This window comes from Podarcis tiliguerta (genome assembly GCF_965153285.1).
Source record: "Podarcis tiliguerta genome assembly, chromosome: 1".
NCBI classification, from domain to species: Eukaryota; Metazoa; Chordata; class Lepidosauria; order Squamata; family Lacertidae; genus Podarcis; species Podarcis tiliguerta.
Window position 1 is genome coordinate 58,718,978 of NC_139534.1, and position 14,855 is coordinate 58,733,832.

The 14,855-nt window shown below is 39.4% G+C and overlaps 1 protein-coding gene across 2 annotated transcripts; it reads right to left on the reverse strand.

Moving 5' to 3' along the window:
• Positions 1–5,348: 5,348 nt before the first annotated feature.
• On the reverse strand, positions 5,349–10,743 carry LOC310670777 (spexin prohormone 2-like). Of its 2 annotated transcripts, none has more exons than XM_083426535.1 (5): positions 10,553–10,736; positions 10,376–10,453; positions 10,232–10,289; positions 7,694–7,774; positions 5,349–6,190 (listed from the first exon to the last, which is right to left on the reverse strand). In XM_083426535.1, the coding sequence occupies exons 1-5, from the start codon at positions 10,616–10,618 to the stop codon at positions 6,141–6,143; spliced, it is 333 nt and encodes a 110-aa protein (XP_083282661.1). In that variant the 5' UTR covers positions 10,619–10,736; the 3' UTR covers positions 5,349–6,140. The 2 variants fall into 2 exon arrangements, with proteins under 2 accessions (XP_083282661.1, XP_083282662.1); XM_083426536.1 differs by having other exon boundaries at positions 6,123–6,190; positions 7,684–7,774; positions 10,553–10,743.
• Positions 10,744–14,855: the final 4,112 nt, after the last annotated feature.

The following is a 14,855-nucleotide window of genomic DNA, read 5'->3' on the forward strand; positions in this document are numbered from 1 at the left end:
CACAGAGGCAAGTAAGTATATAATTTAACTGTGAGTTTGCAGTTAATCAGTGTAATCAGTTCTCCAACTGATTGCAAACAGCACTTACTCAGGTACTGCTGAGGATTGCAATATTGAAGATCAGCATGGAATAAAAATATATGTAGTTTGTGAACAATTTGTCATGCTTGAATACCTAAACTACTCTAGCCTTGTAAACTATTCAAGTAAATAGCATATAGCTATCACTCATACTTGTTACTCCATTATATTTCATCACCATCCATGTGCTCTGTGTTGTCAGCATTATTTACATTTTGCATGATACAGTGTAAAAACAGCCGCAATTAACCCTGTCCAGCGATTAACCCTGCCCAGTACAAAGTACAAACATGTATTCAACCTACTAAATCCTGCCTCAGTGTCTCATGAGTCAATGGAGGTGATGTTGATTTTTTTGTAAGATAAGAAACAAAACGATTTTTCTCGGAAGTCATTATCCTCCCTTTGTTTCTCTTAGTTACCAACTTCCACTTCATAAGTATGTGCTTCAACTTACCTCATTTCCTGATGTCATTATCTTGTCCAGTATTGGCCTGCTAGTACCTGGTGAATGATGGGGAAATGATCCAAACCTGTTCCATTGGAGTCAGCCAGTGTTGAACTTTGCTGTGGTGCGAGCCAAGCAAGCAAGTTCTCACTGGGGGACCAGGGTGCAGATTCCAACCAGACAGATACTGACAGCTTTTCCCCATGAGCCCATCACACAGAGAAGATACTGGGCAAAACCTTGCCCAATATTTTGCTGCAATCTATGGGTCACAGCGCCGCCGGGCAAAGGCACCCCGTGCTTATTGGGCACAGAAAGGGGCATCTGAAAGTGACATTTATAATGCTGTTTGAAATATGTTGGTCCTTGTGACTCTATTGGCCTTACTCTTTTTTTACTGCAGTTTTGCTGTCTGTAAAATGGACATATTTGGTTGCTTAAATTTCATAAAGATGATTGATTGTACAATGCTAGCATATGAGACCTTGATTTTAAGAGACCCCACTGTAATACAAACAAAACACTATTCTTTTAGGGTGATAAAAGACATGTGGATTAGTCCTGAAAAGCCAAACACTACCCTGAGAGCACATATCAAAATAATGCTTTTCATGAATCTTAATTACGGGATAGCAAAAATCTACATTATATTATCCACTTCAGATACAAATGTGACTCACTATTCAATTACTACAATCAGTACTCATTTAGGAGCAACTCTAACACACTGTCTCTTTGTGAACCATTTTTGTCAGAGTAATTACATTAGTAATAGCTGATTACACAGCAGTCTTATGTTCCTATGAAATTAACGTAATTACAGCAGCTACAAACACATCTGTCTATATTACACTCTAATAAGAAAACTAGTCAGAAGGCGTGCTATGTTTACAATGTATTTAAAGCTAAAGATCACTGTGGTAAAATTATATTGTTAAGGGAAAGTTTTGGAGAGCTAGGAAGCCCTTGCATCGGGTGATATATGTATTCCACAGAACAAATGGATTTTAAACAAAAAACTCTTATCTCTCACTGAATGGGGAAAAAAAAAAAGTGTATTAACTTTTTAAAAAATTACAAAATGCTTCCCATGTACTTTTATTACCAATATTTTTGATAATGGTATTCTGCAGTATATAAATTACTAGAATATATAGACTGTCCAGGGGATCCTGTGTGGGTCAAAGACTTGCAGGAAGTCCAGAAGTTGTCTGGTTCCCTGTTAACGTGAATGAAATGTCAATAACACTGTTGAAGTGGGTAGAACGGTCAGGAGATGCCACCGACAGTCAGAAGACAGTGTCAGCAGGAGCTTCTGCAGCACTACCCAGATTTTCTGAGACCCCAAATGCCAGGACACTGAGTGGGGAAGATGATTAGTGGGAGATGGATATTCCAAAATCAGACTGGCATTCATAGGCTTTGTATACACCATATGTTTAAAGTACATCATGTTCCCCAAAGGATCCTGATAATGGTAGTTTATGAAATGTGGTGTGAATTGTAGTTCTGTGAATTGTAGCTCCTTGGGCTATGTTAGAGGTGGAACGGAGCAGCTTTGAAGACCGGTGCTGGGAGGGAGAAGCGGTTTCCGTTGACTAGTAACCACTTCTGCCTTCTTGAGCAAGGTGTGTGGAGTGTGACTTGCTCCAGGAAAGGAACAATTTGGAGCCAAGGTTAAGCTCTTGACTGTTCCTTTGAAGACACACCTTAATCAACACTGCCCCTGATGTCACACATTGCATTAGTTGTAGTGTGGGTGGATAAGGCTTCCCTAAAATGTCCTTGTGTGCCAAAAGGGGATGTCATGTCAGGTTTGACCCATGGGGTGGAGTTTACCCACCCTTGGCTTAAGGGGCTAATCTCCTGCTCTGCAGGCCGTTGAGATTGGAACTGCTCATTATTAACAACTGATTGCCTACCATAGGTTTACATTTTGTTTTTTTTAGTTCAAACATGGTTGCTTTGTGGGATGGGAGGCTGTTCTGATAGAGGGTCAAAAATTCAGCCCAGGGATTTGATACTTAAGGAGGAAATGAAACCAAAAGATTTAAAGAAGAGGGAGGGAGAAACTTAACATATTATAATAAAGAAAAATTGAAGTAGAGTTGTGCTGCCCTTCTGATTGGCTATGATATTGTAAGTTGGAGTTGAAATATTATATATAAATCAAATGGGCAAATAAACTTAAGTTACAGTTTGAGCACTTTTGGAGAAAGAAGGAGCTGAAATCGAAAGACAAGCCAAGATGGAAGCGGCTGCAGTGGAGCAGAACTCCAGAATTTGAAAGGAAAGGGCTGGAAATGGCTTTAACTGCTAAGTTTTAACATCTGTAATATAGATTCTATAAGAAGCTGTTGAGAACAACGGATTTGGAGTACAGTGTCACTGTTGTACTAATGTCACCCAGCACTATTTCTCTGTTACAAATGAGTCAGGTGTGGTTGTGCAGGTCCAGTGCCTGAATGTAGTGGTGGACTAGATGATAGGGATAGGTGAATATGTCGATTTTGGTTTTTCTCAGCTTCTCATTTTTCCAGTGTGAAGTTCAGTTTTTCACATTTTTTCACATTTTTTCCTGGTGTTCTTTTTAAGTCCTCATGAAACTTCATCAACATTTCACTGCTAATTTATATACATTTTAAATGGATTTTCTTTAATATATACATTTTTGCAAAGCAATTTTTATAATATAATATAATTTTAACTAATATGCGAAAATAACTTTTATGCACGCTTTACCTTAGTACATACATTTTTGTAACCATTTCTTGGCTTGAGAACAGCATTGCAAAATTCAGAGAAGCCTGAATTTTGAAGTGTGACTGCTTGGGTTCTTATATTATTTTGGAAACTGAATTAGGTAAGTTCACCTTTAAATATGAACTGAATTGAATCTCTTCCCTTGTGGATGAGAGCCAATTAGCTAAAGCTGAATCCTAATTTGGAGGTATTGTAGATGGGTGGCTCCCAGGTCCAGGAATTAGGCAGACTGCCTGTTCTTAACGGGGTTGCACTCTGACTAAAGGAACAAAGTGATCCATTATTGTCACTGGAAGCTCAAGTGATCGCAGTGGTGAGGAGTGTTTTCTATCAACTTAGGCCTTTTTTAACCCAATGTACATCATTTACTTCCTTACGTTGAACCACATGTTGTTGGTTATGGTTGGTTTTGGTTGAGTAAAGAAGAATTCACTGAATCCCTAGATCCACACATGGGTCAGAATACTCTCTGGTAAGAGAGCCACAGCAGAGGTTTTAAAACATGAAACATGCAGCAAAGTAAAGTGTGGGAATATGAGCTGTTAGATCTTTAAATGTCTCATTTTAAGTAGCTTACAGTGCCTCCCTTTCTACTCCCTTGGCATAGAATGCACCACACAATTTGGCAAATTAAAATTGGCTTACTTACAAACTCATGTGCTTTCCCATACAGCAGCCAGAAAACACAGGTAGAATTCTTGGGTTACAAAATACAGTGGTACCTCGGGTTAAGTACTTAATTCGTTCCGGAGGTCCATTCTTAACCTGAAACTGTTCTTAACCTGAAGCACCACGTTAGCTAATGGGGCCTCCTGCTGCTGCCGCACCACCGGAGCATGATTTCTGTTCTTATCCTGAAGCAAAGTTCTTAACCTGAAGCACTATTCCTGGGTTAGTGGAGTCTGTCATAACCCGAGGTACCACTGTATAGTAACAAGTTTCTGAACACGTGATCTGAGCTTGGAACGATTGAGCTCAGACATCCTATCTGGTGGGGTTCACATGTTGGAAGAGAATGAACAATAGAATTTGACTTTCTTCCTTATTTTCTAAAAACTAAAAAGCCATACAATGAAAAATATTGCTATGCTTCAGAACACATGCAGTTTTTGCCTTAGTAAACACATCATCTATTAGTCACAGTGTATGTGTCACATTCACATCTATAAAATGGAAAAATACCTCTCCTCCACAGAATGTGACATTTATTAATGGCTCTGGGTCATTCAGTACTACAGTGATGTGAGTCACATAAATATTGCTTATATATGTCAAGAGTTGAATGTTGACTGTATATTGTCTGAGTCAAAATACCTTCTACAGCTAACATTTAGGGCAACTAATGTTGCTATTAGTGGATGTGTACTTGGGTTTACTTAATATGTCAAACAATGCATCATTATTATCATAATGTATCATTATTTTCATAATGAAAATTAATGGCACCTAGTCCTCCATAATAAACAAATGCTCAGCTCACTCCTGGTGAAGTCAAAACAACCCAAATAGATGTACTTTGGATTATTTGTATTATTATTATTTATAAGGCAGCTTTATAAAAATGCTGATAATAGTAATGCTGGATTAAACACCTTTGCTAAGGAATGGCACTATAGTGATGAGAAAATCACACTATCATTTGTAGGAGAAATGTATCCCCATTTTTATGTAAAAATCTAGAGACCTGGCAAAATGCGTAGACTACTTTAGCCAAAGCATATTTTACAACATTAGGATTTCAGTCGCATCCACATCAATGAGCTCTTAATTACACATTCATTTCCCTTTACAGTTTATGTGGAAGCATATTAGAAGTGTGAAAATAAAAGCAGTAGCAAGTGGTTGTCATCCAAGAATGCAAATTCACTGAATAGGAAAGGAGCAAATGAAGATGGGGTGTGAGTTTCAAGTAATTTGAAAGCTTTCAATGATCTTTCAGAAATAATTGTTATAAGAGTAGTTTAAACTCATGGTCTTTTTTAAAAAAAAGATTTCAAGGAATATAAAATAGCCTCTGTGAGCTAAAAATATGACATTCTTTTCAGATTTCTGGATAAAGTTTAAGAAGTGCTTGTGAGGAAAATGAAACTAATAAGTTCATAAAAATAAGGCATAAAAATAAGGGGAAATGGAACGTGATCAATTAAACCTCTAAATTGCAAACCTGTATACATTTAACTTCTGACTAAAGGATGCACTGGGAGTTTAAATTGCTGAAAGGGGGAAGTAGGAGAGACCCATTAACATTTGGAGGAAGGTGTCCCATGGTCAAAATGACATGTATCTTTTCCGCAGAGCAGTAGGTATGTTGGCCTTCAAATGCAAACTGAATTGAATCCCCCCCCCCCATCCTTAATCACTACATCTTTTGGTGGCAAATTCCATAGTTAACTATGTGCTGTACAAATAAATGGTTCCATTTATAGGTCCTGAAGCATCCATTTTCAGCATCATTGGAAGACTGGGTTGTAGTGTTATATGTATCCACTTTTTCTACACTGCACATTTTGTGGGCCTTGGGATGCTGGGCTGTAGGCTGTAAAGAGAAGAAATAAGGCAACTGGCAACAAACACTTGTGAGAACTTTTTCTTTTGTATTGCTTTTGTGTGATCTGTTACTACCAGGAATTCTTATTACATGCAAAAGTTTCAAATGTAAGCTGAATAGGTTGAAATAACACTCATTTAAAGAATGGCAAAATAATCACATCTAATAGAGTTTTTCACACAGTGTAAAGATTATTCATAAATACGTTAATGGAACACTTTAAAAATTGTTTGCAGTGTTTGGAATTCAAAGGGCAAGTAAAATAGAACATTAGTCCAAGTGGTCCATATTTTGAGCTGTTCATTTTCTTCTAATGTTCAGGAATTTCTGTGGTGCTGAATGTTTGTAACCTATGAAAAAAGGGAGACATATTCAAAATGTTATATTTCTCATTGTGAATTCCCACCATTCTCACTTCAAAATTGCACTGGCTCCCTGGCATTTCCCTGCATATGCCTCAAAATCCCAATCTGAACATTCACATGTCCCTACTTTTCCTATATACTGGGGCAGGAGAGGGGATTGCTCATGTGAAATTAAGAGTTTATTGATACAAGCTACTTTAATTCATTTATTTTACATAAAGACTACCTTTGCAAATTGAAATTCAAATGCCAGCCTCCATGGGGTAAAATGGGAAAAGAGGGAGAGAGGAGGGGAGAGAAAGAGAATGGGAAGAGGGGTAACTTTTTATAAATGTGACAGTCTCGATTTGGCATCCAGATTTTGAAACTTCCAACCCTCACAGCCTTTCATAGTTTGGTAAAGACCCTCTTGTTTAGATAGGTTTTCCGTTTAGATTAACCCATGCTCCTCCTGATTCACTCTCCCAACCTCCTTACAAAGGTCTTTACAGAGACTGCGTGCTAGAGAATGAAGTCTGCCCTCTTCATTGATTTCCCCAGAACACTGGAAGGCCTGACTCAGGATGGGTTCAGTCCTTGAGACAGAAAGAAGGAACAAATGCCTTTGCAGACAGCTGTTCTCCTGGAGTAGAGAGGGTGCCTTTGAACAAAAGTAGCCAAATCCCTACAACTGCCTGAGTGCTAGACTTGATGACCCATGAGATCCTTTCCAAATCTATAATTGTATAATTCTTACAGGCAGGCTTCATTCAAAATCCATTCAAAATTCACAGCAAGTGAAAATGACTAATGGTTTTGATTTTGCAAAGTACTGAGCACTTTTTTTTCTTTTAAGGACACAATTTTTAAAATAGCCTTAATCCAATGCATGGGAGTAGTGCAGCTGATTTCAAAGAAAATGTGCTTTCGTGTACTAAAATGATTCAATCTGCGTAAAAAATGCTTAGCAGATTGTTGAACATAGAAGTATGGGTGTACATTTCACATGACAGCTTTAACATGCAAGCATGCAGTTTACTATGAAGGTCGGTAACAGGCTATATAGATACTGTGCTCTGAAACATGTTACCCATTCATTTCATGCGAAAGGGCTTGGAAATGAGTTCTTGCCTCTTTATATAACATAAAGCTGAGAAGATGGAGCACATGCAGAAGGTACCAGTTTAAAACACTGGCATATCCAGGTATGTCTGGGGCCTTTTCTGAAACCCTGGGGAGGCACTGCCACTCAGTATAGACAGTACTGAGCTGCATGCCATAGACCAACTCAGTCTAAGGCAGCTTCCTCTGCTCCTCGTGTTCCTAAAGTTAACTCCAGATTTAGAGTTCTCTAGTTTATTTTATACTGAAGTACTTGAACCGTTACACTTCCTACATAAATTATGTGCCATTTCTTTAAAAAACGAACAACAAAAAGTTTGGGTTTGCAAAGAGGATTCATAAAAAGATGCACAAAGGCCACTGACGAATGTAATTACAAATAAATACTTTTCATAACTGCGTTCAAATCATCCAAGTCAAGCTTGTAATACTGTTCTTCACTATCAGACGAAGCATATCTTCTACCATCTGTAAAAGAGAAAAGCAAGCCAAATTACCTTGAGTTCTATATATGGCTGCTTATGATCTTTGAGGTTGAATGCATATGTTGACATCTGACCAGCCATCTGATAAATAGGTTTTCACACAGGTAATATAGTTTACAAAATACTTGGGCTTGAATGGATGATGGAAATGACCAAAAAGAGATGAATTGGAAAGTATTTTCCAGCCTTCTCAAATGTTTTAATAACCTTGAATGTAAAAGCCCTTCTACAAATACAAACAGAGCAATTAAAGTTGAATGAGGGAAAGTGAGATGAAAACAGCTGGAATTCTTGCCAATTCATCCACCATAAAAGACTTAAGGAGTCTCAGAAATCCATACAAGCATTGATCTATATAACTGCTCAGCCTGCATTTCTTGTGGGGATCTGAAGAGTTTACAACAGTCTGCAATATTAGTATATTCACTGGAGATTTCCTCAATAACTTTTTTTACAGAATTCATTAAACATTGAACTAATTTTGAAGGCTTCAGGTACACACACAATTGTGATTGTAGCTTTTTTGGCTCAGCTTTTATGGTGATCATCCAGCTGCTCTGAACAAAATAAAAAGGGGCAAAAGAAAGCCATAGGATTTCAGACAGCTCCAGGTTTCCTTGATCCTGGACATGGGCATAGCCAGGATTTAATTGGGGGGGGCTGGCTTTATGATAGGGCGGCAGAACTGAGTTATCTGTGATGTAATCAGTTAAGTATTTTTATTTATATGGGGGGGGGGGGGCTGCTACCCTCTGGCTATTCCCATGATCCTGGACCAGTTTGTGCTGAGTTTCTCTCTTCCACTTCAGCCAAAGAGGTGCTGCTCTGTATCATTATAGGAGATACTGGATGCTGAGCTGGATCCAATCAAAGTCTATGCAGCTGACCATTCTTTTCCTACCTGCAGTGAAACTTGATACCTCTGGTCACTTGCAAGCAGGACAAAGAAGGTAACAGCCTTCTCCTGTTTAATTTTTCTGGTATTGATCCTCTTTGCTAACTTGTGATTGACATGACACATTATTATTATTATTATTATTATTAATACCCCGCCTATCTGGCAGGGTTTCCCCAGCCACTCTAGGCCGCTTACAGCACATATAAAAACAGTAAAATGTCAACATAAAAAAACTTCCCGATACATACAGGGCTGCCTTCAGGTGTCTTCTCATGCCACAGCCTGTTCTAATACTGCCTCTTTCACCCCTTTATCCTGAGATTTCTCAGATTATTTTTACAAGCCCGCTCACACGCATTGGTGGGTGGTGTTGGGACCACGCCCCGGACCCACAAGTGATCTGCCAAATATTCTTCCTCATTGTGTTCTTGCCCTGTGGATATCGAAGTGAACCAGCGCCTGCTATTATTACTTTTTCCAGTGGTAGTTACTTTGATTCTGCATATTTATTTTTAACCTCCACATTTGTCCTCAATTTGAAAGCCCTTTAACCAAACCCAAATCAGGTCCTTACTAAACAAAAAGGCAAAAACAGCTGATGGGAAGGACATTTGGGGTATTGCTGTGGGTGGGTGGCGGGGAGAGATTCTCCCCATTAATCTTTTGGTGGGGCACCATTACTTTCTCCCCCTTCCCATGCAAGTTAAAGGGAGAATGAGCTGGAATACACTGGACCCTCAAAAATAGGGGAGGGTGAAGACCCATTTTAAGTTTTACTACGGTTTTACTATGGGTAATATATAGCGGAGTGCCTCTGTGAAACAGCTGAAGAAAAGCAACACACAAGCAAATCATGATACTCAGAGAATTCTTAAGAAAGGATAGCTCTGAGAAAAATGGCCGGAGTAAAATGATCACATTACATTTAGCCACATCTTTCTCCCTGAGCCACATTGCTTCCACAGTACTCCACAGAAAGTCCTCAATGTATAAAGTATCATGTTATGCACAGATCCTGCAAATACATCTTAAGGAGATTGTGGAAATGTAGTTCCTACTTCAGTGTAACATCTTCATCTTGAAAAGCTCATACCTCCTCTATTACATCCTTCTATTAGCAAGTTCAGTTTTCAGATTGTTTGCAACGTCCTTGTTACATAACTATAGCTAAACAATTTTACAAAATTAGTTTTCAGGTTGCTTGTATGTCTCCATATTAATTCATTACATTTAAGCAAGTGCTAATTTTACATAGCCCCACTGGGAACCAGTTTATTGTTGCTTTTAAAAAAATCAATCAGGAAGCTACTTAGAGCCTTTTAACTGGAATAAATCATTAATTTTGTGGTGGTTGTGGTAGGCAATTTTCCTCCTAAGTATTTCAAACTAATGCCCAACTAAACTTTTTTTTATTTGAGATTTCACCCTGTAACAAACATTTTGAAATTCAATGTAGTATTAAAAACAGCCATTAAATGGTTTTTTAACTGAACCAAGCATTTTTTTATTTTAATTTTTTTGAAAATGAGACACCAAACTTACATCTTCCCTTGAGATACAGCATTGATTGTGGACCCCAGTTTCTTGCTATTGGATAACCCTGAAAAGAGAAAGTAGCCACAATTCACTGGAAACTTGTCATGTACTGCTGCAGAGTTTGGAGGATATTTTAGCTAAAACCTTTACCTTTGGGGTGTGGGATGATTCAACTACGAAAAAGACCATCATGATGACAAAAGCACAAACTAATGCTGTTTTAACTTTCTGCAAGAAAAACAGTATATATTTTTCTTTGATTATTCAGAATAAAACCCACTGTAACAAATATTTAAAAGCATAAAAGAGACATAGAAAGTTGCTTACCATGCTGGCAGGTCTTTTGTCACTCGCTTCTATCACCGAAATGTGATCAAAGGTTTGGTTTGGCATTCTTACTTTTAAATAGCTGATGATGATAAAATACGCAAGTTCAGCTCATCATAGATGTTTTGCTTGGGGTTGTTTTTCTCCCGCCCCTAAAAAAAAAGCCTTTGTTTTCCAGAGAAGGGTTTACGCCAAGTTTGATATGTGGAAATTAGATATATAGTAATTTACCTTCCCCCAGAAGCAAAGCAGCAAATTAGTGTCAGAGACTCCTTGACAAAAGGGTAGCTAATGATAGTTGTTCCCGTGAGATCCGGAAACAATCTGTACACACAGGGAACAAAATGCAAGACAAAAGGTGACTAAATGTCAAGCATTTCTACTTGGTACTTCACACATTTTCTCAGGCCTTCATTCATTTTTCTGCAATAATTAATATATGGTCGGAGGAAAGCTACCGTATTTTTCGTCCCATAGGACGCTCCGTCCCATAGGACACACCTAGTTTTTTGGGGGGGAAATAAAGGAATTCCCCCCCCCTTTATTTCCCCCCCAAAACCAGGTCGGGGAAACCGAACCAGGTTGAGGAACAGCGGGGTGGTGGCGCTGCGCCTCCCTGCTGTCCCCCGAGCTTGTGGGGCTGGCCGATGTCTGCCCGGCGCACGGGTTGCTCTGGTTCAGGGTGCCCCGGGCGTCGGGCGGCAGGCTGCTATCCGCAGCGTGGGGAGCCCTGCGGGGAACTCCCGCAGGGTTGCCTAGGCTGCGGATGCGTTCCCGAAGCGCCTATTTAAACTAGATTTAAATAGTCGGTTACTGTCTTATTATAATGTCTTTTCTCCGCTTCTCGTTCAGTTTTATTTTATTAAATATCCCCCTTGTCATCAGGATTATGGAAAATGCGGACACACACAGCTAAAGCCAACACACATTCTGATAAGGATCTCCTATGCTGTGATTGTAAAACCTTGTTCTGTCTACCTTTCCAATTGTACTGGTTATTTGTTTAGGGTTCTTCTTGAATTGAAAATAAACCTGCTAATATCATAATGGTATTATACAAATCTATAGTGCAGCCGCATTTGGAGTGCTGTGTACAGTTCTGGTTGCCTCATCTCAAAAAGGATATTGTAGACTTGGAAACGGTTCAGAAAAGGGCAACCAAAATGATCAAGGAGATGTAGTGACTCTTCCTAGGAAATAAAGGTTGCAGCATTTAGGACTTTTGTTATTACATTATTCTCATTGTGCCGTATCAATAAAGCGTACTTTATCAATGTTGCCCATAAAGGTAAAGGTAAAGGGACCCCTGACCATTAGGTCCAGTCATGACCGACTCTGGGGTTGCGGCGCTCATCTCGCTTTATTGGACGAGGGAGCCAGTGTTTGTCCACAGACAGCTTCCGGGTCATGTGGCCAGCATGACTAAGCTGCTTCTGGCGAACCAGAGCAGCGCATGGAAACGCCGTTTACCTTCCCGCCAGAGTGGTACCTATTTATCTACTTGTACTTTGATGTGCTTTCGAACTGCTAGGTTGGCAGGAGCAGGGACCAAGCGACGAGAGCTCACCCCGTCACGGGGGTTCGAACTGCCGACCTTCTGATCGGCAGGTCCTAGGCTCTATGGTTTAACCCACAGCGCCACCCGCATCCCAATGTTGCCCATTTTTTACATTTTTTTAATACATTATATAATAACATTACAGAATGGGAGTTGGCATAAGCCAATGTTGCCCATAGGCTTATGCCAACTCCCATTCTGTAATGTTATTATATAATGTATAAAAAAATTACTTCCCTGAGGTGGAAGAATACATATGATGAATACATTCAAAATTGGTTTCCTCTGCATTCTTTTCCTACTTTAAAAAATCTGTCAGTGTTATTTGTTGTTGCCTAATAAGCTCATATCAAAACAACCACTGTTCAAGGCATTAATTTGAGAATCTACGTCCATCTGTTCCGTTGAAATAATGCTGATGTTATGGTGACATCTTGGTGTTGATGCTGTCCATCTTTTTTTCTTCTTCCAATAATTACATAAATTGTAGTCCTAGCTTGTTGGCTTTGTTCTTAACCAAATGGCTTGTTTTATTCTGCATGTTCAATTTCATTTTGAGAGAGTTATTATCCAGAGCTCAGTAATTAAGATGCTAATCACTGCACAAATCAGTTATAATGCATTAAATCATTGAGTGAAAAATGGGCAGAATTTTACAACCAGTCATCCCTCATGTATACTTATAAAGAGATGTCTGTTCAACAAGTTGTCACCTTACCTTTTAGGCATTGGACAGTTGATGTGTATTCTGACTTGAAATATTTGACTTAAGATTTGTTCACCTAAAATTTTAATGTTTGAGTCTACTTTTTATTTAGGAAGCAAGATTTAAATCTGGGCAGAGCAATTCTATTGAGGAGCTAGGCAGCACAGAGTGACTAGGGCAGAAAGCGGTCAGTTTTGTTGTAGTTTGTTGTTGTTGCACAGCTGAGAGGTCCAAGAATTGGGTCCCTGGAAGATACTGCAGGGCTCTAGCTCCAATGGAAACAAAGCCCCTGGTACCCCAAGCATCCCATTTGGCGACTTTCTGCTAGCTAGTACTAGTTCCAGCGGGAGAGCTCCCAGTGGTAACTTCCTACCCTCCAGGGCGAAGCTCAGGACTTCCATTGTGGCAAAGTCTAGTAGGGAACTCTTCTGTATGACTCCATGTCATCTAAGACATTATTCACTACCAACCTTACTGTATGCTTGTGAAACGCAGACCACTTATCTAAGGCCACACCACTATCAACATCAGGGGGAGTTAGAATCTTACCCTTAGGCTGATCAATCAGTGAATCAATTTTGTGAGAGCAAATCGTGAACAGTGGGACTGAGAAGAAGAAGAGGAGTTTGGATTTGATATCCTGCTTTATCACTACCCGAAGGAGTCTCAAAGCGGCTAACATTCTCCTTTCCCTTTCTCCCCTACAACAAACACTCTGTGAGGTGAGTGGGGCTGAGAGACTTCAGAGAAGTGTGACTGGCCCAAGGTCACCCAGCAGCTGCATGTGGAGGTTATGTGTATCTTAAATAGGCATCTGTATTTCCTGGTTTGAATATATATGTGTGTGTTTCCTATTTTCTGGTAAATCACTGTGAACTGCCTGTGGCAAAAAAGACGTGAACCCGGTTCCCCAGATTACAAGACTACTGCTCTTAACCACTAAACCACACTGGCTCTCTGAGAGTTGAGACTTAGCATGCCTATTTATTCTTTGAAGTTATTTTAGTTGTAATCAGTGCTTTTTTTCAGCCAGGACTCACTAGAACTCAGTTCTGGCACCTCTCAGGTGGGAGCCATTGCCATTATAAGAGAACAAGGAAGGTGTTCATGGTGAGTTCTGGCACCTCTTTATCTAGAAAAATAGCACTGGTTTGTGAAATGATTGTGGCTTTTCTATCTATAGCTTTGTTTAGTTGTAAGTTATTTTACACTTTCTTCTATGCAGTGGTACCTCGGGTTACAAACGCTTCAGGTTACAAACACTTCAGGTTACAGACTCTGCTAGCCCGGATGTAGTACCTCAGGCTAAGAACTTTACCTCAGGATGAGAACAGAAATTGTGAGCCAGTGGCACGGCAGCAGCGGAAGGCCCCATTAGCTAAAGTGGTACCTTAGGTTAAAAACAGTTTCAGGTTAAGGAGAGACCTCCAGAATGAATTAAGTACGTAACCAGAGGTACCACTGTATCTTAAATAGGCATCTGTATTTCCTGGTTTGAATATATATGTGTGTGTTTCCTATTTTCTGGTAAATCACTGTGAACTGCCTGTGGCAAAAAAGCGACTAAGAAATATAACAACAACAATAATCTATATGAGATTTGGTAACATGTAAAATTAATCATTGATTAATTCATCAGTGCATAAACCCATTAGAAACCAACAGGATATTTCAGCACCTTGCCCTTGGTTACCATTTAACAGATCTCTCTCTCTAGTACTACTGGTAATAAAAAAGAAGATTTTCGAATGGCTTTTTAAATGTTCAGCTATTAAATTAAAAGAGGGGAAATGATGCAAGTGCGCTGGGAAACAGATGTCTCTGTGTTGTAAACTGGTATATCCATTACGCCAAGACAGAAACAGCTGTGAGATGACTTGCATAAATTGAGTGTGAATTAGCTGGATAAAGCCTCTCTCATCCAGCAAGGCGCTTTAACTCTTTCTTGCTTACAATTTTCACCTACATACTGAGCTTAATGGACAAGGCTGGGAGGGGAGCTCTGCTGAGTTTATTGGAAAAGTGGACAAAATGTGAAT

What these genes read in the sequence shown, in the direction of transcription:
- LOC310670777 (XM_083426535.1), bottom strand. Translation starts at nt 10,618, where the DNA reads ATGCCAAACCAAACCTTTGATCACATTTCGGTGATAGAAGCGAGTGAC. An exon ending in AATCATCCCACACCCCAAAG is followed by an intron (nt 10,290 to 10,375) that starts GTAAAGGTTTTA and finishes TTCTCTTTTCAG; the next exon opens with GGTTATCCAATAGCAAGAAA. An exon ending in GCTGTATCTCAAGGGAAGAT is followed by an intron (nt 7,775 to 10,231) that starts GTAAGTTTGGTG and finishes TCTCTTTTACAG; the next exon opens with ATGGTAGAAGATATGCTTCG.